At 37.1% G+C, this 26,515-nt stretch overlaps 1 protein-coding gene across 5 annotated transcripts in view; it reads right to left on the bottom strand.

Annotated features, from left to right (window-relative positions):
• Window positions 1–26,515, bottom strand: part of MBTPS2 (membrane bound transcription factor peptidase, site 2) — a 45,801-nt gene that overhangs the window by 10,031 nt on the left and 9,255 nt on the right. For 4 of the 5 annotated variants that reach the window (XR_012381045.1, XR_003205350.2, XR_003205349.2 and 1 more), the window contains exons 4-10: window positions 22,033–22,136; window positions 20,235–20,362; window positions 12,073–12,191; window positions 10,990–11,170; window positions 2,931–3,025; window positions 2,373–2,568; window positions 865–940 (exon numbers count right to left, since the gene is read on the bottom strand). Coding sequence is in view for 2 of the 5 variants with exons in the window: in XM_025857645.2 (XP_025713430.1) it covers window positions 865–940; window positions 2,373–2,568; window positions 2,931–3,025; window positions 10,990–11,170; window positions 12,073–12,191; window positions 20,235–20,362; window positions 22,033–22,136 (899 nt within the window). In the remaining 3 variants the exon portion in view is untranslated. Of the gene's footprint in view, window positions 1–864; window positions 941–2,372; window positions 2,569–2,930; window positions 3,026–10,989; window positions 11,171–12,072; window positions 12,192–16,165; window positions 18,165–20,234; window positions 20,363–22,032; window positions 22,137–26,515 lie in introns of those variants that run through there. The other variant, XM_025857644.2, reaches the window with a different exon arrangement.

Here is a 26,515-nt window from a genome sequence, read left to right on the forward strand (position 1 = left end):
TAAGGGAAAATCACTTTTTGATCCTTACAGAGTATTAACTTATCTTAGGAAACATAAAGATTTTGGCTGCTTCAACTCTATTTTACTATTATCTATAAGGTTACAATCTTGATTGTACATACTTTTCAGTAGCTGCTCATTTGTTTTCCCTTTCATTTTTTTGCAAATTATTGAGGAAGGAAATGAAAGTGATTTAAAAGCGACAAAAGTATGTATTGTGCACCTGAAACGAATATAACACTGTAATGTTAACTACACTGGAACTAAAAAAAACAAAAAGATCCATGCTTAGAAATAAACTTAAAATCTAGAAAGTAAAAAAAAAAAAAAAAGTGACAAAAATAAAGAACCCTTACAAATTGTTTGGTTTGTTCAGATTCTTCATAATGATGAATTTTAAAAAACCAAGTTTTATATTCAAACTGAATATGCTAAAGAACACAAGATTTTGTCCTCTGAATTGCTATTTTAATAGTGGAAACCAGGTCGATCTCCCTTAATCATTCCTCCATTTAGTCAGAGCTAACAGGCTCAGAAGGGGCAGAATTCATCACCGTGGTAGTAACTGAAGCTTTCATTCTTTATAAATTTACTAAAGGGTCTTAGATCTGTAAATTCAACTCTCAGTTTATAGGCTGGGTTCCCTTCCTTCCATATCTTAACTTTTCTCCTTCCCCGATCCATCTCTCTCCCATGACTTCTTCCCTCCTAGGTACAATCTGATCTTTTTCAACTTTAAAGTCTCCTTCTTAGTTGTTAGCAATCAATAGGTACCTGTAAGGTCTATGCATGCTCTATTCAAGGTAAGCCTGATCATGTTCCAAGTAACACTTTTAAAAACATTCTTCACACCAGAAAGGATACTTGACAAATGTCTCCACAACCACAGGCAGATCTATGCTTAGAAAGTTGAAACGTGGGATAAAACTGGTGATGCTCACTAAAAAAAGAAAAACAAGGAATAATGAATATTGTTCACACAGATAAGCAACAGTATTATAAAAATTTTTCCATATGGTCAAAAATTAGGCTAGCCTATTAAATTGGTTGAGAAAGCCCTTCCCAGACATATGCAGGCAGCGTATATGCCCCGCATATAAAAACAATTATTCTAGAACACCTAATAAATATAGTGGAATACAGAAATTCAGGTCCCAGTGTGCACTTATATTTGGAGGTGAGAATAAGATAAAACTGACTATATACCAAGTATGACTACTAAATACAGAGACTGACTTAAAAACTATGCCAGAATTTATCAAGAGTCCTTATCCATCAAAGAGATATAACCTTAAAATCATAATCACTATAACTATTAATAAATAAGAAGAATGACCCAGGTTGTATCTCAGAATATGCCTATAAAGCAATGGGAGAGCCTTTTAAAGAGTAACATAAGACCTACATGTTCATCAACTGATGAGTGAATAAAGAGAATGTGGTATGTTCATAGAATGGAATATTTGGCCCTAAAAAGGAAGAACATACTGACACATGCTACAACATGGATGAACCTTAAAGACATTATGCTAAGTGAAAGAAGTCAGTCACAAAATATTCTACTTATATGAAATGTGCAGAACAGGCAAACTTACAGAAAGAGAAAGTAGATTAGTGATTGCCAAGAGGTGGGGGGGCGGTTTGGGGAGAAATAAGAACTGACTGCTTAATGGATATGAGGTTTCTTTTTGGGGTGATGAAAATATTCTAGAACTAGATTTGGTGATGGTAGCACAACTCTGAATATATTAAAAACTCTTCAATTGTATACTTTAAAAGGGTCAAATATATGGTACGTGGATTATATTTCAATACAACTGTTACAAAAAAAGGAACTTAAAAAATTCTTGTACAACAAAATGAGTTGGACCATACGATCTTCAGCCATATGGAGAAGCTATCTATTTAGTCCAATCATGTAGCCACTGTTAAAACAATTATGCTGGCCCAGTTTTGAAAATTATATTCATATAAAATTCATGTGTTATACACAAATTATAGTCTTATGATGACTCTTGGCATTCTCTGGGGTATGTTGCTCTTGCCACTGTTTTGGGAGCTTGGATAGATTTAGTAAACTCTCAGAGAACATCTGAGAAATCATCTATGTGACTTGGGCATAAACGGTGGTGAAAAGAAAATACATCACTCTCCATAGGCAGACATGAGATTCAGCTCCATCTTGCTTCATAAATTCAGATTATTTTCCTAATGGTAAATTTCATGCAACGCTTAACAAGTTAATAAGACTTTGAAAAGTGGTCACATTTATAATAAATAAAATTAACACAGGATTTGTACTGAGTTTCTACCATGGAGAATATATGGCATCTTAATGATCTTCTGAGGGTCGCCCCACAATAAATACTCACCTGTGTAGTGAAGGTGCAGTGGATGGCCTACATACAACATATCAATTTGAGGTGGATGTTTCACTTTTATTAAGCGAGTATGAGTTTCCAAAGAAGGTATTATACAGAAACTTGAACTTGAACTTTTTTTACAATCTTTATTGGTTCTACAAACTTGTGTGGCTTCAACTGCTTTCCGGGCAGGTAAACATGTGTGCTATGAACAAAATATTAATTAGTCAATACTAAAAATAATTTATAACAAGAAAACCAGAAAGTTACAGCTCTTTAATATCTTTTATGTCACAGAGCATAAAGGGAACAAAATTCATATAGAAGAAATGCCATTTATGTGCACCTACTATAAATTAGATTCAAGTATTCCACTTCGGCCAAATAAGATATTACAGCTATAAATTGTTAAAGATTCTCAGATGAAATGTGACAAGTGAAATGTAGAAATTTTAATAAAATGACACAAAGCAAAAAGTAAAATTTTCATAGACTCCATTTTAGTTCTATATGATTATTTTGTAAAAATTATATCAGACAAACAAGACTGCTTCAGGGACAACTCACCAAACGCTTATTAAAGTTATTTCTGTATGAAAAGCACACATCCGTGAGGCTGTGATTATTACAGCATTCGGTCGAACCATCTAGCCGTTTGTATGCTAAAGAGAAATAATTTATTAGAATCTGTTATACAGAAGTACATTTGTAATAAAAATTTTGCTTTCAAGAAGGAGGGGGGTGGGGGGATGGGTCAGCCTGGTGATGGGTATTAAAGAGGGCACGTATTGAATGGAGCACCGGGTGTTATGCACAAACAATGAATCATGGAACACTACATCAAAAACTAATGATGTAATGTATGGTGATTAACATAACTTAATAAAAGAACCACAAAAAAAAGAAAAAGACAAAAAGAGTAAAGTGCACACAAATTTGGAAACAACTATATGATTCAGAGTTCAGTCTGACAGGCTACTTGCTGCAGTGATTTTATGGTACAAAAAAGGACATGATATTACAAAAAGAGATGTGTCCAGTTTGGAATCAAGAAGCAGCACTTCCCCTCGGTTACCTGTCTTCACATAAACTTACCTACAAATAAAGCTGGAGTTCCAGGGTCTCAGTAAGGTTTTGCAATAACTCCAGCAGGTCAAGCACAAATATTTAATGAGCCACTATTAGTGGCTTTAATGCTACTGATCCAGGATTACTACTGAGTTCCTGCGTTCTAGTGTTAGCAGAGTGGGCGAGAGGATGCCTAAGAGACTCTCATCCCTAAAATCACTATTATATCAAATATCTATCTTACCTCCAATGCTTACCTTGGGGCTTTCCTCATAAAACCAGGGCAGCCCAATGTGACCCCAGAGATGTGCAATATTTGCCAGCCTACCAGTAATCCAGTTACCATTTTTGGAAGACAATGGAAACAGGGCAACTATTTATTCCCATTATTCATTTATTTTTAAAAGTTCTTTGGTAGACTGCCTCACTTGTATCTAGGGCAGAATAAGAAAACTAAGTCACTGATACAGGTGGGATAAAAAATTATTTCCATGTATTTATTTTGGAAGGTTTCCTGCATTCAGCATATCAAACTTGTAAAGCATAAATCGATGTGTAGCATGGACCAATTAAACTTAGATTCTTATATTCACACTACCATACTCAGATGTGCTGAGGAAGATAGACTCAAGAGCAAAGTTACCAGAGAATTACAAAAAAAAGAAGTACATTTTTCTAGTACCACAAAAAGCTTTTCTGTTACAAGAGTATCTTCAGGAACACTGGCATGAAAATGTTAGTTGATAGGCAATGTGATTTTATAAGGATTTTTTATTTTTGCCATCAGTTGTTGTTTTTAAAGTTTTTTTTTTTAAAGTTTTATTTATTTAAGTGGTCTCTACACCCAACAGTTGGCTTGAACTCCTGACCCTGAGATCAAGAGTCAGATGCTCTACTGACTGAGCCAGCCAGGTACCCCAAAACAGTTTTTTTTTAAACTAGGTTATTTGAGGGGTGCCTGGGTGACTTAGTCCATTAAATTTCTGACTCTTGATCTCAGCGCAGGTCTTGATCTCAGGGTCTTGAGTTCAATCCCTGCATTGGGCTCTACGCCCAGTGGGGAGCCTACTTTAAAAAAAAAAAAAAGAAAAGAAAAAAAAACTAGGTTATTTGAGGAAGACATCTTGTATTGGTTAGACTGTCACTATCTCTCCTTGGCCAACATAAAACGAAGAACAAAACAGAGATGAAACAAAATGGCTGATAAATCAGTTTCTCCTCTGCATTGCTTGGCTGTGTGGGTAGTTTTGTTTTGTTTTCTTAGCATAATTGAACAGGTATTTAAATTTTGGATGATGAGTTGTCTCTGAAATATGAAAGCAAACTGAGTATCTAATGGCACAGACAAACCTCTGCCTGTAATCATTCATCAGCCTTAATTATAAAGTATAAGGTAAAAAGTTGTTTAGGATTTTTTATTGTTTACCAATACAGGCTACAATTTCAGTGTTCTCTCTGATCAGTTGCCAAGTCCCACCAATTTTAACCTCCTTATTATTTTTCCACCTATATATTCCCATTTGAATGTAGATTCTACTCCCTCTCATCCGACCCATTTGAAGAATCCTAGTTAAGTCTTGTTTGCTCACCAGCTAGCTAGCATATGCAAGCCTTTCTTACATACTGAATGCTTCAGATTAACCTTCCAAGGTAGAACTACAAGAATGTTAACTCCTCTAATTCAAAACTTCCAAAGATTGCACTGCTCCCAAATAATGTCTAAATTCCACAGACTAAAATAGAGAGACTAGAGAGACTTCCGTTCTTTTATCACCTTATCTCATACTATTATCTTGCTGAAACCAAATTACTAGCAGTTCCCTGACCACTTTTTGTCTACGGTACCAAGGTTCATTTCTGTCTTGGCCTCCTGAAACTAAACTCACTGCTGAGGCCCAACTGAAGGGCTGCTATTATGAAACCTGCCCTCATCTTCTCAGTCAAGACTGACTGCCACCAACTCCCATAACTCCCACCAATTCCTGTCATTACCTACAGTTAACCTTGTACCATAATAATATGGGCATGGTCTGCTTCTTTTTTTAAAAAGTTTTTATTTAAATTCCAATTGGTTAGCATACAGTGTAATACTAGTTTCAGGTATATAACATAGTAATTCAACACTTCCATACATCACCCAGTGCTCATCACAAGTACACTCCTTAATCCCTATCACATGGTCTATATCTCTGACTAGATTGAGCTCCTTGAGAAAAAAGTTTCTCAGTCTTACATAAGGTGCATAACTCAATATACACTGAATACATGAATGATGTTCTATGCCATTTGCCTTTGTATTAGTAATTGTTTAGAAAATTTACATCTGATGCTCGATCACTAACTTTTCTTGGAGGAATGTATACAATGCAGAATTGAAAGTCAATAATTTGATAACACTTTTGATACAGCATGTCTGGTAACACAAATGCTTAAAGGGGCCAACCAGGAAGCAAATAAATGAAGTGGATAGTTTTGGAAAAAGTAGTAAGTGTTGGGACTGTGATGAATTAGAAAATATATATCCTGCTTTAAGGGGTGAGCAGTGAGGCTACTCAACTTGGGGGCCTGATTCCACAGATCATCTATTTTATTCCAAAAGAAATATGAAATCTGTACTTTCATATGAAGCCTCTTGTTATTGGCATCTAATTAATATTAAAAAAGATACCATGCAAGCCAAACCAAATACATCTGCTGAGGTTGGATTTGGCCTCTGGGCTACCACCAATTTGTAACCTCTACGTTATGGCTTCTTCCTATGGTGATTACTATAACCCAAACATAAATCCATGGCTGTGGCCATCCTGACAAGTTTAAATACCTCTTGACAAACAGAATTTTCCAATAAAGAGTTAAATATTTTGTTGTGATTTGAGAAGTAAATTTGATTATTTCTGTTTATCTGTTAAAAAAAAGTTGTATTAGAATCTTTTCTACTGGGTCACATTTAAGGACAAGTTGCTAAGCCAATTTCTGTAACTCAATTCTTAACCTATAAGATGGTATGCCACAGACAATTTTCACACTAGTGTACATACTTTTATTAAGAATGAGAGGCCAGTCTAATTCTACTTTACAAAGAGCCGTCAAGACTGCATTGAGAAGCCCCCGAGGCATTCATAGGTTGAATTTAACTCTAGAAGATTAGAATTGGCCCTTAAATCTCCTCAGTCTGGAAGACAATTAGGTAATTCAAGAACAGATCAGTTTTAGAATTCTACTATAGGGACAACCTGCATATTCTGAATATACCCTAAGATGGGCCTCAAAACAAAGTTGTAGAAAGAGTCCAGCCTCCAAAGAATAGTCTAGACCAGAGGTTTATTATATTAAAAAAAATTTTTTTTAAAAAGTACTCTCTACACCTAATGTGGGGCTCGAACTTAACAACCCTGAGATCAAGAGTCGCAGGCTCTACCGGCTGAGCCAGCGAGGTACCCCACCAGAGGTTAATTTTAGAATAATTATTGGCTGGAAAGAAGAGACTTTTTCAATCTCCAGTTCATAGTCCCCACTACTTTCTATATTACTAAAATGAACTGAACAATTTTCTTACTCTAGTTTATTAAATATATAAATGTAGTTAGAGCTCCAACACAGGGAGGCAAGCCTAATTATTTATTCTTAGTTCCACAGCAGAATTTATACCAGCATCACCTAGTAACCAGTAGCTAAAAAATTATAAACACACACACACACATTCTCTCTTCACTTTAGGGTAGCAAAAAAACTTTGGATCATAACTTGACATTCACAATGGAAAAACAGATACTTTACTCCAAACATTAAAGAAGGCTTAGGCATAAAAACAATCTGGGTACTCAAATATATGGAAAGGCTTCCTGAACTTTTCCTTTGATTCTCTTAAACCAGGCGGGGAAAGGTCTTTTCTCACTTGAGTTGAAGGTATGTAGGACAGGGCAATATCCTCATTCCCAGGCAGTTACAGGGAGGTACCCTTGCCTCCTCCGAAAAGGAATACAGGCTGTTCAAGGGGGATGTCTGAATCTGAGCTCAAAGCTTCATTTTAGGGAGCAGCTGCCTTTCGTTTTCAATCTCATGCTCCTGAAAATGTAGTTCAAATGGTGGACCTGTTGAGTATAGTCTTTTTTACGCCAGACAATGCTTTCAGGAAAGAAAAACAGGAAAGGATTAACAGAAGAAAAAGTAGGTCTAAACAATTTCCTAACGTGGATTAACCATATTTTTCTAATTTGACAGAATTCTATCTGTTAATATTTTAAGAAGAACATCCAGTCTGCTTAATTATATTTCAAAAAATTTAATAATATACCCGGGAGAGATAAGGGGCCAGGTATGATTGCTTGGGACAGCTTACATGCACATCCAGGGTCAGATCTTTCCAAGGTGGCTTTATTGCTTTGCAGTGGTATAATTTCCTAGAACTTTATTTATTTTATTTATTTATTTTTATTTTTTTTAAAGATTTTATTTATTTATTTGAGGGAGAGAGAATGAGAGAGAGAGAGCACGAGAGGGAAGAGGGTCAGAGGGAGAAGCAGACTCCCCGCCGAGCAGGGAGCCCGATGCGGGACTCGATCCCGGGACTCCAGGATCATGACCTGAGCCAAAGGCAGTCGCTTAACCGACTGAGCCACCCAGGCGCCCGATTTCCTAGAATTTTAATTATGTATACTAAATTCCACTCCAAAATGAACACAAATCACTTTTGGATTATTGACCACTTTGTATTACTGTATTTAGCTGTATGTTTCCCCAATGTTTATAATGAAGGATAAAAAAACGTACTAGAGACATGTAAAATACTATTAATCCATAGCTTTCTTAAAAATGTCCACAGCCCCAGTGGTCAAGTCTGCCATTAAAATTAATCTGGTATTTATTTAAAGTTACATTTATAGTCATTAAGATTCCTGTAAGTTGGCTAAATATATGTACTCCATTTTATTTATTTTATTTTATTTTATTTTTTTAAGATTTTATTTATTTATTTGACAGAGAGAGACACCAGCGAGAGCAGGAACATAAGCAGGGGGAGTGGGAGAGGGAGAAGCAGGCTCCCCGCCGAGCAGGGAGCCCGATGCGGGGCTCGATCCCAGGACCCTGGGATCACGACCTGAGCCGAAGGCAGCTGCTTAACGACTGAGCCACCCAGGTGCCCATATGTACTCCATTTTAAAATGGTTAAATAGAGGTACAGGTTTATCAGACACAGTCATCATGTAGAATAAACATGTATCCTAATATAGTCACTCCTAAGGAGATGAAATAGATATTGAAGAATTACTTTGGGACTGATTTTTTTTTTTTTTTATTAGTGTGGAAAGAATAATACCTGCTTTGGGTTTTTACACAAATACCTCCAAAATATACCATATGACTCATAAAAGTGAAATACTCAAAAAGTTAATAAGAGTTTCAGAGTATTTCAGGGAAAATTTTCATTTCCATTCTGTATGACAGGAAAAGAACAAAACCTTAAACATCTGAAATGCAGATATCCTAAATAAAACAATTCTACTAGAAAGAACTTTATTTGATCACTGTGTCAGTTTGGCTTTTGTAATTCAATAGAAATTATACCAAATTTAGAGAAATTGGAGGAAAATGATAAAGGAGTTAAGAAGTATGAGATAATGTGTTATTTTTCTTGGAGAAGAATGCATTAGAGGTCATATACCAACCTTGTGTCATCTGAAAGGTTTGGGAAGATGGTAAGTGGTTCTTGAGAACAAGAAAAATTGATAAATATTTCAACCTTAAAAGAATCAGGTTAGCCCACTGAATAATGTTAACATTACCACAGGGTGTAACACTATGTGCCTCCTGACATGATGCAATAGGAAGTAGTGAACAACAACTATGAAATATTTTCATCCCCTCAAAAAATGGATCCAGAATTTAAGCAAGCCTCTAAACCTAATGACCATTTATAGGAAATCTGAGGGATAACTGAACATGTTAACAACATCATAAGGATAACACAGAGCCAGACAAATCCAGAATATGGGCAATTCGACAAAACCAATGACTGTTTCTTAAATGATATCCCCCCCGCCCAAAGAGGGAATTGTTCCAAGTTCAAAGACACTAAAAGGTACCATCCAATCTAAACCAACTATGAAAAAAACAATTAGGAAAAAGTGAATACCAACTAGATATTAGGAATTGGTGTTAATTTTCTTAGGTGTGAATAACAGTACTATGGTCATGTTTAAAAAGTCATCATATATTGGGGCGCCTGGGTGGCTCAGTTGGTTAAGCAACTGCCTTCGGCTCAGGTCATGATCCCAGGGTCCTGGGATCGAGCCCCACATCAGGCTCCCTGCTCAGCCAGAAGCCTGCTTCTCCCTCTCCCACTCCCACTGCTTGTGTTCCCTCTCACGCTATCTCTCTCTCTCTCTCTGTCAATTAAATAAATAAATAAAAATCTTTAAAAAAAAAAAAAAGTCATCATATATTAAAGACATGCTAAAGTTCATGGATGAAAGGATACAATGCCTGGGATGTGCTTTAAAATACTCCCCTCAAAAGTGGGCTGATTAGATAAAAAAGCTGGCAAAATGCTGATAATTACTGAAGCTGGGAAAAGGATGCAGGGGATTTCATTTATCCTACCTTTTTTTTTTTAAGTTTTATTTATTTAAGTAATCTCTACACCCAACGTGGGGCTCGAACTCATAACCCTGACCAAGATCAAGAGTTGCATGCTCCTTCGATTGAGCCAGCCAGGCACCCCCATACTACTTTCTTGACTTTTATGTATGTTTGAAAACTTTGTAGAATAATAAAAGTTCTTAAAAATGTATTATAAATGGAAGATTACATTTGAAAAAAAATTAAAAATCAGTTCTTACTACTCTGCCATTCTTGCACACAGTACTTAAGTAAAGTTTTTCTTGATTATCATATTTCCTAACCCCAAGTAGATGTGGACAAGCATCCAGGGCGTTTCTTGACTTAAAGAGATTGTCTGTGAACATAATTTGTGTTTTTCAACACTGATAATAATCTGGGCCCCATGATTTTGTATAAAGACTTGGGAGGCTGATTTTTCAGAGCTGAAAGAACTCAAAATAAATTTGGCAGCTTCTGAGAATAAACTTGCTTCACCTTGTCACTTTCTACACAGAACAAAAGATCTGACTTCAAAGTGTATGTTCGGATGCCAAAATGACTTCCTCTAGATGCCTACATAAAATAACTACCCCAAATAGCTTTGGATAGGACACCACCGATACAGCATGCGGGTATTTAGTTACTGGAATTTAGTTAATTGGTTATGGTTGAGCTTGAATGCTGCCTTAACACAAGTTCTTCTAAGTGAAGAATTAGATACTAGAGTCCTAAAACTCAAATATAATATTATGAAATTAGTTAGAAATTCAACAACAATATATAAATATTAGTACCCAACTTACCAAGAAGAATGTTTCCTAGTTTGGGCCTATTATTACTTTACTGATTTGCTTTAAAGAAATTAGAACAAAACACATCTATAGACATGGTCTAAGAATTGGTGAATGGCAAGTACTGCTGCTTGAAGCATTATATTATACTGAAGAAATATACACACCTCTAACTGGGAAGCTTAACTGCTGTAAAGTTGATGCACTAATACAGTAACCAATTTGGGGCTCATAGGCGATGGTATCTAGACATTCATTCCAATCTTGTACATTAGTAACAGGACAATCCTGTAGATGGGTGACAAGGTCTCCCACAAAAAGGCCTCTGGGTCCAATGGCTGGTGAGTCCTTGGGAAGAGGGTACAACCAAATCAGATAACGTATGAAGACAAGCTATGATTAATCTGACCAAATAATAAAGACACTGAGTTAATCAGGTAGAATATTTTGACTAATGCAGAAAATAAGCCAGCTTTGAATCCAAGATGTAGAGTCCTAGAACATTAATAAAATAATACCTAACAATTACAGTTACTTTTCCAAGATTCATATTTTTTCATAACTGAAAGAAAACCTACTTGCCAACTATCAAGATTAAAATGATAAAGTTTTTCCCAAACAGCTGATTAAATTTTTTGTGAAAGTAGTCATCAGATGCCTTCATTATTTTGTATACCCTCAGTGGATAAAACTGTAAGACAAGTCCTTATCTAAACACAGTCCCAAATATGCAGACTATACCATCAGCACAATGAATACGTGAGCCAGTTGCTCACTAAGGTAATTTTCCTCTTCTGAAGGTCTGAATAGAAGACTTGATGCCATTGTAGTAATTATTGTTTAAGGCAGTGAAATAAAGAGTTGAAGAAAGTAACTTAAGCTCCTGTGAAAAGTTCTGGCTGGCTAGCCTAGGTTTTAATCTTCTTACTTAGGAATAAGGACATCTGACTCAAAAGCACAGTTATAAAAATAAACAGTAAAGTTAAATGATGCATTTTATCAACAAAGTACAGGTAGAAAATCTTGACACTATCTTTGTAACTCAGAACAGAAACAATTTTAAGTATTTTTAAAAAGCCAATGGGTTTCAAAAAACTTTTTGTTTAACTCAAAAGGATTATAGTAATTTCTTCAGGAGAAACTGAACATTCTGCATATGGAAACTTGAATATACATTCCTAACATAAAATGCTAAGTGTTACATCACAGAATCTGGTAAACGAATGCCCCACGTAATCCTCATTATTTACCTCAGCAACTTCAGTGATAAGCACCCCGACTCCAGTGTAGTAAAATGGCAAGAGAATTACAGGGAGGAGCACAAGAGCTAAAATACCAAGGAGTGCAAGGACGAAATTATGCCAGATACCTGAAAAGAGAGGAAAAAAAGTTATAAGCTCAACCAGGGGCAGGAATGATCTAGGTATCTGGACTTCAGAATACCTGGGCATTCTGATAAATTAGTGAAGTAACCAGAAGAAGCTGTGAAGCAGATAAAACTACTTTAGTACCGAGGAAAAATGTTCAGTTAGAGGCCTCTTCCATTTCAGATTCTGAAATGTAAAATGAGCATGTCAATACCACATAAAGAAGACCATATACTAATATGATTTAACATTAGTAGAATCTATATATTCTAATACATATATAAAACATAAAGAGAATTAATATTTTCTACTTGCTTCATCTTCTTTTCAGAAAATGTACACATTAACTGAAGCATACTTGTGATCTTTGAAAAAAATTTCAAACCTATTCAAATAAAAGTTAAGATGAAATAAAAAAAAATTCTTGCTGAGCTGGTTCATGGAAATTCAAATGGTACTTGGAAAAAGAGAGTGTTTTAAGAATTAAACTATTATGGAGAGTAATATCGATGGACCAAACACAGTATCTTACACCGTGTCACAGACTATAACCATCTCTACCATATATACAGAGATTTTCTTTCTTTCTTTCCTTTCCCCCCCCCCCTTAAATATAGAGAAGGTGAAAGTGAACTCAGTGGTATACAGGAGGCCAGTCCTACCAGCTTGCCACAGCTGACTGTGTACATCTCTTCCTAATTCCTCCTTCAGGGACTTTGGGTTGGCACCTTGAAATTGGTCAAGGCAGGAGAAATTATACCACAGAAACCAGCAAATGCTACATATGGAGAGCTCCTCATTCTCCCTTCCAGAGCCAGGGCTTAAGCAATCACTAGCACATCACTAGATACCCTTTTCTTCCATACCTAGTCTTTCCTTCTTCTACTAATTTTTCTCATGGGGCAGGGTGGGGGCTCTACTAGCACTCTGAACCTTGCAATTCTTAGTTGTACAAGTCTGTCCCTTGCATTACAGGATGTTTAGCATTTCTGGCTCCCATCCACCAAATGCCATTAGTACTCTCCCCTCACTGAGGCAACCAAAGAATACTGCCTACGCCCCACACATTCCAAACATCTCCAGGAGGGTAACAGCACCAGTGGTTGAGAACCAATGTTTTATAGTGACAGAAATGTAACCCAAAGGCATTTCCTATACTCACAGGAAGCTGAGTATGGCCATATGCCTGCTTTGGTTAACAGGGTATGAGTGGAGGTGATGGGAATTTCACTGTCCTTATGGCTGGAATGAGGCTATGATGGAGATAAACCTGAGTCCATGACATAGAAGCTGCGTGTTGGGAATAATAGAGCTAACAAGGCAGAAAGGGCCTGAGTCCTCCAAATAATAGAATTAACATATCAGTGCTGAATTACCTACATTTGGAATGTTTTATGAGAGTTTAAGCCATTGTTATTTTTAGCTATTAGGGTAGTCAGATACCTAGCTAAGACATGTTTCATGTACCTTATTCACACTGTTAAGATGTTCTTCCACTTTTTTTTTTTTTAAGTGTTGTAAGTTGTTTAATTCCAGAAATATCCAGAGCAGGTCTAGTCCAGGACACAATGGGTAAACAATCTTTTTTGTTCTATACACAGAGAGATCTTTTAAATACACCAATGGTATCAAACTATTGATTGGAAACTATATTTTGCTTTTCCGTGCATGTATTTTGGACTTTCCCCTCATCTGCATATTCATATCTATTCCATTTCTTATATCCACTTTATTTTCTTATACCCATTACTTTCCTAATTTATCAGAATGCCCAGTTCTTATATCCATTACAGAGTATTCCATGTTAAAAAACATACTGACTTATTTATAAGGTTCCCTACTAATGATCACTTAGGCTGTTTTAACTTTTTCATACAATGCTGCAACAATCAGCTTTGTTCATATTGTTATCTATCTAATTAAGCATGCATCTATGAAGGTATGGAAAGTTACATAGAAATGGAATTGTTGGGTCAAAAAAATGTGCATTAAAATTGACCTCCAGGGGCACCCGGGTGGCTCAGTCGGTTGAGTGCCTTCGGCGCAGGTCCTGATCCCAGGGTCCTGGGAATGAGCCCCATTCCCAGCCCAGCGTTGGGCTCCCTGCTCAGTGGGGAGCTTGCTTCTTCCTCTCCTCCCTGCTCATGCTCTCTCTTGCTATCTCTCTCTCTCAAATAAAATCTTAAAAAACAATTGACTTCCAGGGAGTCTGCATCAATGTTCTCATAATTGGCATAGGTTTCCCTACCCTGTAAATAACACTGGATGCTATGCAATGTTAGATTTTGCGATCTGCTAGGTTAAAAGTAAAATCTGTTCTGATTTGTTTAAGTATAAGCTTGTACATTTTCCATGTTTATTAAGACTATTTGTATTTCTGTTGAGAACTATTTCTATCCATCGCCTGTTCACATTTTTTTACTAATTTGTATATATTATTATTGAATGTATCTATTGAAGAATTTGGTCTTTTTTAAAAAAAATTTTTTTTTAAAGATTTTATTTATTTGACAGAGAGAGAGAGAGCGCACAAGTAGGCAGAGTGGCAGGCAGAGGGAGAGGGAGAAGCAGGCTCTCCGCTGAGCAGGGAGCCGGACGTGGGGCTCAATCCCAGGACTCCAGGATCATGACCTGAGCCTAAGGCAGCCGCTTAACTGACTGAGCCACCCAGGTGCCCCTTAAAAGATTTATTTATCTGAGAGAGAGAGATAGTGAGAGAGCAAGAGTGGGGAGAGGGAGAGGCAGGCTCCTCACTGAGCAGGAAGCCTGATGCGGGACTCGATCTTAGGACCCTGGGATCATGACCTGAGCTGAAGGCAGATGCTTATCCAACCACCCAAGCGCCCCCGAATTTGGTCCTTTGTAAGAGGTATTACAATTTTTCTTCCAGTTTGTTTTTTGGCTTGGCTTATAGTTTTGCCTATGCAGACATTTTACATTTTGGTGTGGTCAAATTGCTCCTCTGCATTAAACCTTTCCCAGTTCAAGATTACAGAAGATACTCACCTGGTGTTTTCTTATATTGCTCTCAAGGCTTCATTTAAAAAACAAAAATAGGGCGCCTGGGTGGCTCCGTTGGTTAAGCGACTGCCTTCGGCTCAGGTCATGATCCTGGAGTCCCACATCGGGCTCCCTGCTCAGCAGGGAGTCTGCTGCTCCCTCTGACCCTCTTCCCTCTCGTGCTCTCTCTCTCTCATTCTCTCTCAAATAAATAAATAAAATCTTAAAAATAAAGCAAAAACTTTTTTTTTGCCCACTGGAATTTACTCTAGTGAAACTAATTTAGGGATACAGCTATAAACTCCGCTTCCCCCCCCCAAATTGCTAGTCCCAATACAATTTCACAAAATAGTCCATCCCCAACATTGATTAGATTTGCCATTGTTACCATGTGTTAAATTCGGCTTTCCCCCAATTCTTCAGGGTGGCAGTTCATGAGGAGACTGCCATGAGGAGAGCTGCACTCTCACCATTTCTCCCTTATCAGGCTAATAGCACCACACAACCATAGTATTGTTTTCCCATCCAAACAGTCAGAGGGGGCACAGAGCAGCACTGCTTTCCTGACTCTCTGGGCAGCTTCTTTTCTCCTGTCAGGGAGGCAGCTGGTAGAACAGCACCCCTCTAGATTCCAGATTTGCCCATGATGGCTAAGTGGCAATAAACATTTCCTTTATTTAAACAACCTCTTGTCCATTAACAATTTGTTTGTAAGTATACCGAAGGAATCTTTGTTCTAACTTTTTATATATTTTTACTTTTTCTAGAGCAGAGTGTTTTGACGGTGGCACTAGTGGCATTTTAGGACACATAATTCTGTGATGTGGGGAACTGTCTTGTGCACTATAGGATGTTTAGCGGCATCCCTAGCCTCTACCCACCAGATGCCAGTAGCACCCTCCCCATTTTCTCTATTTTCTAGCTATGGTATTCATATAGGCAAGTTTTTTTTTCTTTCTTCAGAAGAGGTATTTTATTTTTGCTTTTTCTATTACACAAGATATACACATCAAGTGTTAAAGCCAATATACACACAATATATTGTACAACTGAACACCACTAACTGAACATGCAGAGAAATACCACACAACAGCACCCGACAGTATTTTGGGGAAATAAAATGACTAAAATAGATTTAAACTGACTAATACTACTAAAACACATCTAATATTCAATACTATGGAAATCAGTGCAGCTAAGTTAGGAAAAATGTGTTTATATAAAAGAATACAACCAAAATTAAGATAGCAAACAAAACCTATATAACTTTTTTTAAACAGGAAAATACTTTACATATGTAATTGTTCATTTTTAAAGAAAATCTGTTGCAAGCAAAATTATCAACATTCAGAACAAACATACTAAGAATTACCAAACACATTCCTAAAAGTATTAAATATAAACATCTGGAAAATACAGAACTTTAAAAATTTGTAGGCAATACATGAACTTCATATTTAAAAAAACCTGAAAATAAGTCCCATTTTTAGAACAGTTGTATAAAGAACGGTCTTTTGATGTGAGGTTCATAAATTATCCTCCTGTTGGGACCAAACTTTACAAAAACACCATGTATTTCAAATAGCATTACAGAACAAGATATAGCATCTTAACAATGTTATCTTATATAAAGGAATACTTTTTTTTTAATTTTACTTTTACTACTCTATCAAAACATGACCCTTAGATGTGTAGGAATCATTAAAAAAATTATTTCCTAGAAGCAATGCACAAGAGAGGCATATTTATTTGCAATCACACTCCTAGAAGACACTTCCCAAGTTTGAGAAAGGTCTGCTCTTTTTACGGGCTGTTTTTATTCTTTACGTGTGTTAAGATATGAGATTTCAGGTTAGTTGACTGAGCGAACTTCTTACTGCAACCATCAAAGGGGCACACGTAGGGCCTGTCTCCAGTATGGATTCGCACATGTGTACGCAAATTGAAATCCAGAGAGAAGCGTTTTCCGCAGCCTTCAAACGTGCACTGAAAGGGCTTCTCTCCAGTATGCACCAGTTGATGACGTTTTAATTTTGAGCTCTCGACAAAAGCTTTGCCACATTCTGCACATACATGGACTCTAGGACCGTGTGTGTGCAGATGTTTCCGCAGAGCAGAGTTATCCCTGAACATCTTCACACAGCCTTTATGAGGGCAAGCTATTGTTCTTGGAGCATCTTCTCTGGGTTTTCTTGGTTTCATTCTAGTAAATTCTGCCAGTTGTTTAGGATCTGAGAGATCAATACCAGGTATTCCTTCGGGAGGAAGCTTCTTCCCTGTCATGTACTCTGAATAATCAGGAGCGGAGTTAATCTGTCCTGTCCCATCGTCTCTTTTCTCACTTGGGGACCACATGGTGACAGAGAACTCACCCTCCAGGGTTTTGATCTGCACCTGCTTCTGCTCCCACTTCTTGGGGCCCATCTCCTTGGAGTTGCTACTTCCCGCCTGGGGCTCACCGGTGGTATAATTTTTCTTACCGCTGGCCTTTCTGCTGCGCTTCTTGCTGAGGCTGTAGGTTGATGATGATGTGGTAGCTGACAAGGAAGTCACGGTCGGCTGGAAGCCGTTGTCTTCATCAACCGGAATGATCATCTGGTTCTCGAAACTGCTGTTGGCCTGCAGGTTGTCTGACTCGTAGTAGCCCACCACTTCCTCCTGTGTCTGCACCATGATTATTTCCTGGTCGTGGTCCCCTTGGTTCGAGTTGCTGATAAAAAGCGGTTGCAGTGCGATCAGAGGTGGATGGTGGTGGCCACCGTGGACCCAACTGCCGCTGATAATCTCATACTCTGTGATGGTTTCCATCGCCACAGCCTCCACAGGGATGGTCTCGACAGGAATGGTCTCCATGGGGATGGTCTCCACAGGGATGGTCTCCACAGGGACAGCCGCCACGGGAGCGGTCGCTACTGGGACGGTCTCCATATGGATCTGGTGCAGCTCCACAGTATCTGTAAGTATCTCCGAATTTTCTGTGGGGATGTAGAGAGCGTCGTTTGAGGCCATGGCTGAGAGCCCCACAAAGGCTTTGGCTCCTGGGCAGGCTGTGTTAAAGGCTGAGAAAAGCGAGAGTTCCAGAGGAAAGCACGAGCGCCAGAGGCGGGCGTGGGCGGTTGAGTCATAAGACTCAGAAGACCCGGAAGTCGTGGCCGAGGACGCCGAAGACACGGAAGACGCGAGTGTTTCTGGGAGCGCCAGGCGCATGCGCTTCCCACTACCTCAACAAGCGCGTGCTTACGTTCACGCGCGCTCGTGGACGCTCCAGCCCTCACGCGCATGTCACCCTCCCCTCCCCACTCTGAACGCCACGCTATTGTTTTTTAAATATTAATTCGGTTACTAGGTTTTTCACTGAAGTTTTCTATATTTCTGTTGATTTTTCTCCTTTCCTTCCCCCACCAAAGTATATAACAGTATCTGAAAAAAAGGCCTACTCCTAATATTTTTCCTTTCTTCCCTCTTACTGTACTGACCCATATTTAGAGACCCACTTAATGGTATCAGTGATAATTGATAATGGGATTGCTTGTCTTGTCCTTTAATAGGAATGCTTGTTAGTGTTATGCCATTAGGAAGTATCCAGCTATTTTTACTTCTCTTAAGGAAATTTTTTGTTTTTTTAGCCATTAATGGATGTTGGATTTTGTTAAATACCCAGTCCAATATCTGCTCGATGAGGATTACTTTTCCCTAATGGTAAATAATGTTTACCACTTTCAAAAAGATTTCCTATTGTTGAACCATCCTTGCATTGTTTAGATACACCATATGTAGAGTTTTTGGTACTTTACAAGATGTTGTGTCAGTGTTATATTAGCCTAGTTTTTTTTTTAATTTCTTCCATGCACTATGGAAAGTTTATAAATAAGTTGGAATTAAAAAAAAAAAACTTTCCTTCAAGATTGGAAAGGATTACACCTATGAAACTTTCAGGGACATTCTTCATCAACTTTTTAAATTTCTCCCGTTGTAATTAGCCTATTTAGATTTTTTTTCTATCTTCTCTGGAGTTTATGCCATTTATATTTTTAATTAATTATCCAAGTTTTTGAAAATTTTGTGCAGAGATGAACAAAGAACACTTTTATAATTTAGTTTTTTCTGTATCAGTTGTCATTCTGTCTATACATGCTTTTTGCCATGTATAATCCTTTTTTTCTTCAAAAACCTCTTGGGCCCAAGGTTTTTTTTTTTTTTCCTAATTTGTAATTTTCTACCTATATCCTTATTACATTGCTTCTTAACTATTTTATAGTTCTTTTCTCACTTCTTCAGTTGAATGTTTAACTTACTTTCATTTCTTATTTCATAACTCTGTAAGGCAGTGAATTTTCCTTTTAGCAAAACTTTACAACTTATGTCATTATCATTTTTAAATATACCACAATTATGTTTGGAACCGAATTGGTCAATTTTTATGTTTCATGATCACTTGAAAAGAAACTGTCATGATACAGAGTTTGACATATTTATTGAATTTTACTTCACTAATTTGAGTTTTGATGATCTGACTTTTCATACTTACTTGCCATGTATTAAGAGATAAGCTTCCTTTATTACATTTTTGTTTTTTCCTTGTACTTGCATCTTTTCCATTTTTGCTTTGATGGTTTGTTACTTGATGCAGTGAGTTCACAACGATTACATTTTCACTGTGGATTACCCTCCTTATGATTATTAAGTCACCCCCTATGTCTAACTAACAACGTAGTCATATTTCCTGTTCACATTTCCACAGTATGTCCTGTTCATTTTATTTTCAACCTTTTTAAAGTTGTTTTTGAAGACACTGGAATGTAAATTATTTTGCTTTATTACTTTTTAAAAAAATATTTAAGTAATCTCTACACCCAACATGGGCCTCAAACTCACAAGCTCAAGAAGTCGCATGCTCCTCAGACTCAGTCAGCTCGGAGCCCCTTGCTTTATTACTTTTAACTGAGAATCTTACAAACTGAACCAAAAGGTGAGATGTTTTCATTTGTGATGTGAATATTTTCCATAATGATACACATATGAATAAAGAAATTTAGGTTTGTTACCTGCACAGAATATCCTTAGCTGCTGGACTGGTGATATAAGTTGCAAATGAGTGGTGAACAGATCAACAAATGCTCCAGGATAAATAACGAAGAGAAAAATCCCAAAGCCATTAAATCGAACTTGTTCCCTAAGAAATCACATAAGAAAAAGGAATTTACTACTAGTACTGCATTTTTCAAATTAATAATGTATTTTAAAACTTACCACTGTGATTTAAATTCTTGCTTAACAAGTCTCTCTGGACAGTCGAGAAAAATAAACTCATATATGACGTATATTTATCTCATAATTTTATAATAGTGTACAGATTTGGTTATCTATGAAATTTTATTATGTAAAACAAGGGCATTCTAAAATAGGCTTAAAACTTCAAAACTTTTAGAAACCGATATGCTGAGCAAATAACTTGAAATTAGTCACATATATAAAGACATGGTTAATATTTCTGTGAAAAACTAAATGAAAAACATTTTTATGGTTTACTCTGATTTATTTTCAGAGAAGGACACAAAAGAAAGTATAATTCAAGTAAAGTATCTAAATATTTATCTGTTTTAGCTATTATTAATAAAAGTGGAGGTTTATTTAAGTGTATTCCTCTTGAATTATTGTTAAAATAAGTATACTTAAATATGCATAATGCTCAAACTGTCCTTAAGAGAACTATTTTTTATCAATTCATTCTCTAAAAATGGAATTACATATAATAGCCTCATAAGACCAAACAGCTACTCTAAAAAACCATTCCCCAAATATATTGTGCTGTCATTTAGTACTGAATATGACTGTAAAATTTACTTTCACTTGGCAGTTGGATTTCATAAAAGATTACCCACATTGTTCCACAAACATACATTGAAGTATTAAACTGTTAATAACAATGATTTTATATGCAAAACCCTAAAAGCTGCAATGCTAAAAATAAGGAAGCAAAGGTGAGAGATTAAAAAAAAAAAGTAGCTGCCCACTTAAACCACTATATGTCACACTTGTGTAACAGTATATGCTGTCAAGATGAGGGTTTATCAGCAGTCAACAGACTCTTGTTCATAAGCAACTGGAAAGTAATAAGAAAAAATTCTATAAAATCTTTTATCTGGTCCACATACCCAGAGGATAAAACACATTCCCATCAGTATGTGTGTTCACCATGGCAGTAATTGTCAGTGGGAGTGAAGGGGGCATTGTGCTCCCTTACCACAACTTTCTACGTTTAGGAGCCTTTAAAATACTCAGGTGTAATTACAATGACACATTTGAGTAGTCAAGACAAGAACAGGGCATGATACTTAAAGCAAGTTCCAGGTCTCATCCTCTCTTATCTTCTACTTGGGTTTCTAGATAGGCTATGATATTTGTTAACAAACCCAGAGCTTTCAATGTTCTTGCTCTAGCCAGCAGAGGCCATGAGTAGAAGTAGGAAAGTATTTCAGCCAATAAGTCAAACAAAGTACTAAGAAGGCAGGTAGGTGGTCTCCAAGTGTAGCGGTTATCATTCCAACCTAATGATGAATATAAAGATTAGGTTTCAGGGTTTGATGAAAATCTTGAAGCACCATGAAGATATAACCAGGCTGGCAAAAGGCAAAGGGTAGAAGACCTAGATTACAGATGTGCACATAGTTATTTGAGTATATTCATCAATATATTAACCATTATAAAAGAGAAGGTACCTCAAAATAATGTGGATATGCACTAGGCAATATCCACAGAAAGAAAAAACTATCAAATTTAGATTTTAGTAATAAACCCTTCTAAGTAAAAAGTTTTTACATGTAGTAGAAAGAAAAATATTACCTAATAGCTGCTATCCCATGTCCAATTTCATGTACAACACCACTAATGAGAACTGCAGCGAAGAAATAGGTCAGTTGGTTGACAGGTAAATTTATACCAGGAACCTGTTCACAGACACAATGATAAATACACACATGGGCACAAAGAAACCACGATGTTCACTCCAGGTTAAAGCTTAAACTTCCAGGCTGAAGGTTCTGTAAACTAAAAGTAGGGGTGCCTGGGTAGCTCAGTTGGTTAAGCATCTGACTCTTGGTTTCAGCTCAGGTCATGATCTCTGTGTCATGAGATTGAGTCCTGCCTTGAGCCCCGCTTCAGGCTCGGTGGTCAGCACTGAATCTGCTGGAGAATCCGCAACCCCCATGCCCCCCACTCCTGCTTGTGTTCTCTCTTTCTCAAATAAAGAAATAAAATCTTTTTTAAAAAAAGTAAAAGTAATATGAATAGCAGTGGTTCACTTCACTACTGTATCACAATAAAAGTAAAAACATCAGTTTTTTTGAACTAGGCAGTTTTTGAACTAAGCACACCACCAGTCTAAAGATAACAGTAAACACCAGGTTAAAAAGTCAAAACTTTCGGGGCACCTGGGTGGCTCAGTCGTTTAAGCGTCTGCCTTCGGCTCAGGTCATGATCCCGGTGTCCTGGGATGGAGCCCTGCATCGGGCTCCCTGCTTAGCGGGGAGCCTGCTTCTCCCTCTGCCCTTGCTCCTCCCCGCCTGCTTATGCTCTCTCTGTGTCAAATAAATAATAAAATCTTTAAAAAAAGTAAAAACTTTAGCTTCCTGAAGTATTCACCATGGGAAAGAATTAGGGAGCCTGGCAAAGTGTCAGGGAATGCGGCGTGACAATGACAGAGTCAGCAACTGTTCTACCCTCAGGGGCTAGAAGCCTGATTTGGAAATTCTTATTACAATTCCTAGTCCTTCTTCTGAATTGTTATTGCAAGGTTCCAAGTACTTAAGTGAGTAATATAGGATATTCCTGCCTCCCATCAATGAGTTTTCATTTTAATATTCTTGAGTTACATGAGCACTGGTAATTAAGAGTAGTGTAATCAAGTGCCTCATTGGTGTAGGAGTGGGAGCACCATGACCTCCATTTCTTTGATTCCATCAAATTTGTCTAGTACCTTGGTCAGAAAAATAGTATCAAAATGATACATAAGTATTATATTAAAATTTAATGCAGGAAATAAGTTCTTTGAACATATAGACATATCAAGGACCTATGAAGAAGCAGAAGTTGTCTTGCAAGCACATGCTCCTAAGATGATGTGCATGTATCACTGCATACACAAAGCAAGTTTGCTATTGTCAGGGCTGCATGGTATAGTTTTTTAGATACCCAAGAATCGCCTTGTAAGATAATCATTCCCAAGTTATGTCAACTGTTAAGGAGAAATTCCATAAATTAGGTTAAGTGGGGCACACCAGGCATCATTATTTACATACTGAGCATCTATTTCTCATAGTCCAGGAGTTGGACCCTAAAAGTATCCTTCTAGAGGAAATTCCTCCTGTCTTATTATTATTTTAATTATAAACTGGAAAACTCAGAAAAACAGAAGCCTATAATCCTGATCCCAAAACACAAAACAAAAAACCATTCTCAATGTTTTATGTCCTTCTAGTCTTTTCATATACATATATTTTTAAAAAATTATACTTTTATTATAGATATGGTTTTGAAACCTGCCCCTTTCACTTAATGGCATCATAAACATTTTTCCACGAGGGTTTTCTGGCTCAACATGATTTTTTTTCTCAACATGATTTTTTTTTTTAAAGATTTTATTTATTTATTTGAGACAGAGAGAGAGAGAGAGAGAGAGAGCACATGAGAGGGGGGAGGGTCAGAGGGAGAAGCAGACTCCCTGCCGAGCAGGGAAGCCTGATGCGGGACTCAATCCAGGGACTCCAGGATCATGACCTGAGCCGAAGGCAGTTGCTTAACCAACTGAGCCACCCAGGCGCCCTCTCAACATGATTTTTAATACCTGTATTGCATTCTATAAAATAGACTGTTAGGCATTTAATTGTTTTAAAAGTTTCTCCTCTTATAAATACTGTGATAAACCTATTTGGACACATATATTCAAATATTTTGGGGGAATAAATTCTTAGACAAGCATGGTTGGTTCTGGCTCTGGAGACATGTCACTTGGGTTTGACATTCTGGATCCATCTCCAACTAGCTAAAGTGACCTCAAGGAAGTTTGGATTATTCCCCCCAACATTGCAATTTCCTCACTATTAAAATGGAAATAACCACATTTACATAAAAGGGTAATTTTGAGGATTAAATAAGATAATTCTTGTCCCATGTTTAATATTATGCTTCATGGAGAGTAATAAATGCTATCATTACACAAAATTTAAAGGACTTTGATACATATCAAAGTGTTCACCAGAAGCAGACCCTTCCATAACCTTGGGCAAACTTGTATTATTCAAATATTTCAAATCTGCAATTTGAGGGAAATAAAGTTTCTCACTGATTTATATTTCTTTGATGATTATTTTTTATTTTTATTTTTTTAGGTTTTTTTTGTTTTTTTTAATTTTTTAATTTTAATTTTAATTTTTTTAAAGATTTTATTTGACAGACACAGCAAGAGAGGGAACACAAACAAGGGGGAGTGGGAGAGGGAGAAGCAGGCTTCCCGTGGAGCAGAGAGCCCAATGTGGGGCTTGATCCCAGGACCCTGGGATCATGACCTGAGCTGAAGGCAGATGCTTAACGACTGAGCCACCCAGGTGCCCCTCTTTGATGATTATTAAAGCTCAATTTTTCCCCTACTTCTGACCATTGATAGGTCTTTTGTGAGTAGTCTACTCATGACTTGTCTATTTTTTTCTCCTAGAGTGTTCTTTTGTTCTTATTGCTCTAGACGATGCTTCGAATATCTACGATCAGTCCTCTGTAATACATATCACAGATGTATTCCCAAGTTCTTTTGCTTTTTAATTTTATTTTTAGTTTTTTGATATATAAAAATTTTTATGTCATCAAAGCTATCAATATTCATGGTTTGTGCCATTAGTGTTATGCTTATGTCATCCTAATTCTGTGTTCATATACCAGAAACCTGTTTTTTATCTTTCAAGGTCTTATGATTTTGTGTTTCAATTTTAATTCAATTGGAATTTATTTTTGTGCACAGAGGAATTTCACTTTTAAGTCTCCTTTAGTAACTGAAGAGGAGATTCAAACCATGTTGCAGGATCACTTTCTAAATTCATAAATTGCAAGTGTCTTTCCTTAGTTATGAAACTAGTTTTCATAATTTTCATTTTTAATGTATGCATATTTCCCTGTATGACAATCCCATAACTTAAGCATTCCTCAATTACACATTGTGATTGTTTCTAATTCTTCATTATAATAAATAATGTTAGGAGAAGAATTTGATGAATACTTTTTTTCCATATTTGGAAGTGTTTCCTTAAAACTAGAGTCCTAGATGTGGAAATAAATGGTCAACATATATGAATATTTTTATGATGCTCATTATCTGAAGTTCTCTTTACTCAGCCCCTACTAAGCAACTCTTTCTAAGAATATCAGGATGGGGCGCCTGGGTGGCTCAGTCATTAAGCGGCTGCCTTCGGCTCAGGTCATGATCCCGGGGTCCTGGGATCGAGCCCCACATCAGGCTCCCTGCTCCGCGGGAAGCCTGCTTCTCCTTCTCTCACTCCCACTGCTTGTGTCCCTGCTCTCGCTATCTCTCTCTGTCAAATAAATAAAATCTTAAAAAAAAAAAAAAGGGAATATCAGGGTACGCTCTTCTACATACCTGCTGTTTCCATGTTGTTAGGGGTCTGCCTGTTCAGATCACTAGTTTCCTTTTCTCTGACCCCTCTTCTAAATTTATGTACTTAAGATTAATTCTTATACACTCTCTCTCTTTTTATAAGTATCCATCTTATTTTACCTTTACTTCAAATACATCAGTAGGCTTGATTCAATAGGACATTGGTTCCTTTGCTTTATTATTATTTTTAAAAGATTTTATTGAGAGTGTGCGCACACATGCACATGCACGCATGCGAGAGAGAGAGAGAGAGAGAGAGAGAGAGAGAGAGAGAGAGAGAGCATGAGCGGGGGAGGGACAGAGGGAGAGGGAGAGAGAGAATCTCAAGCAGACTCCATGCTGAGCACACAGCCCAACACAGGGCTTGATCTCTTAACCCTGAGATCATGACCTGAGCCGAAATCAAGAGTTGGATGCTTAACCAACTGAGCCATCCAGGCGCCCCTTTTGCTTTATTATTTTATGGATGTAATGATGAGATAAGGTTAAGGATTTGAGTGTGTGACTATACTAACAGATGGTAGGTCTTATTTCCTGGCAACAGTATGTGACTGCCCATCTGTCTTGGCCATGATCACACAGGGTATTAGATGTACCAGAATTCTGATCTCTCAATGACATAGAGTGCCAGGTTTTTGGGATTTAATACTGAATGAGGCTGTAGGA

This window comes from Callorhinus ursinus, unplaced genomic scaffold (assembly GCF_003265705.2).
Source record: "Callorhinus ursinus isolate GAN/ISIS: 27379988/994484 unplaced genomic scaffold, GSC_fseal_2.0 scaffold16, whole genome shotgun sequence".
In the NCBI taxonomy this organism is placed as follows: domain Eukaryota; kingdom Metazoa; phylum Chordata; class Mammalia; order Carnivora; family Otariidae; genus Callorhinus; species Callorhinus ursinus.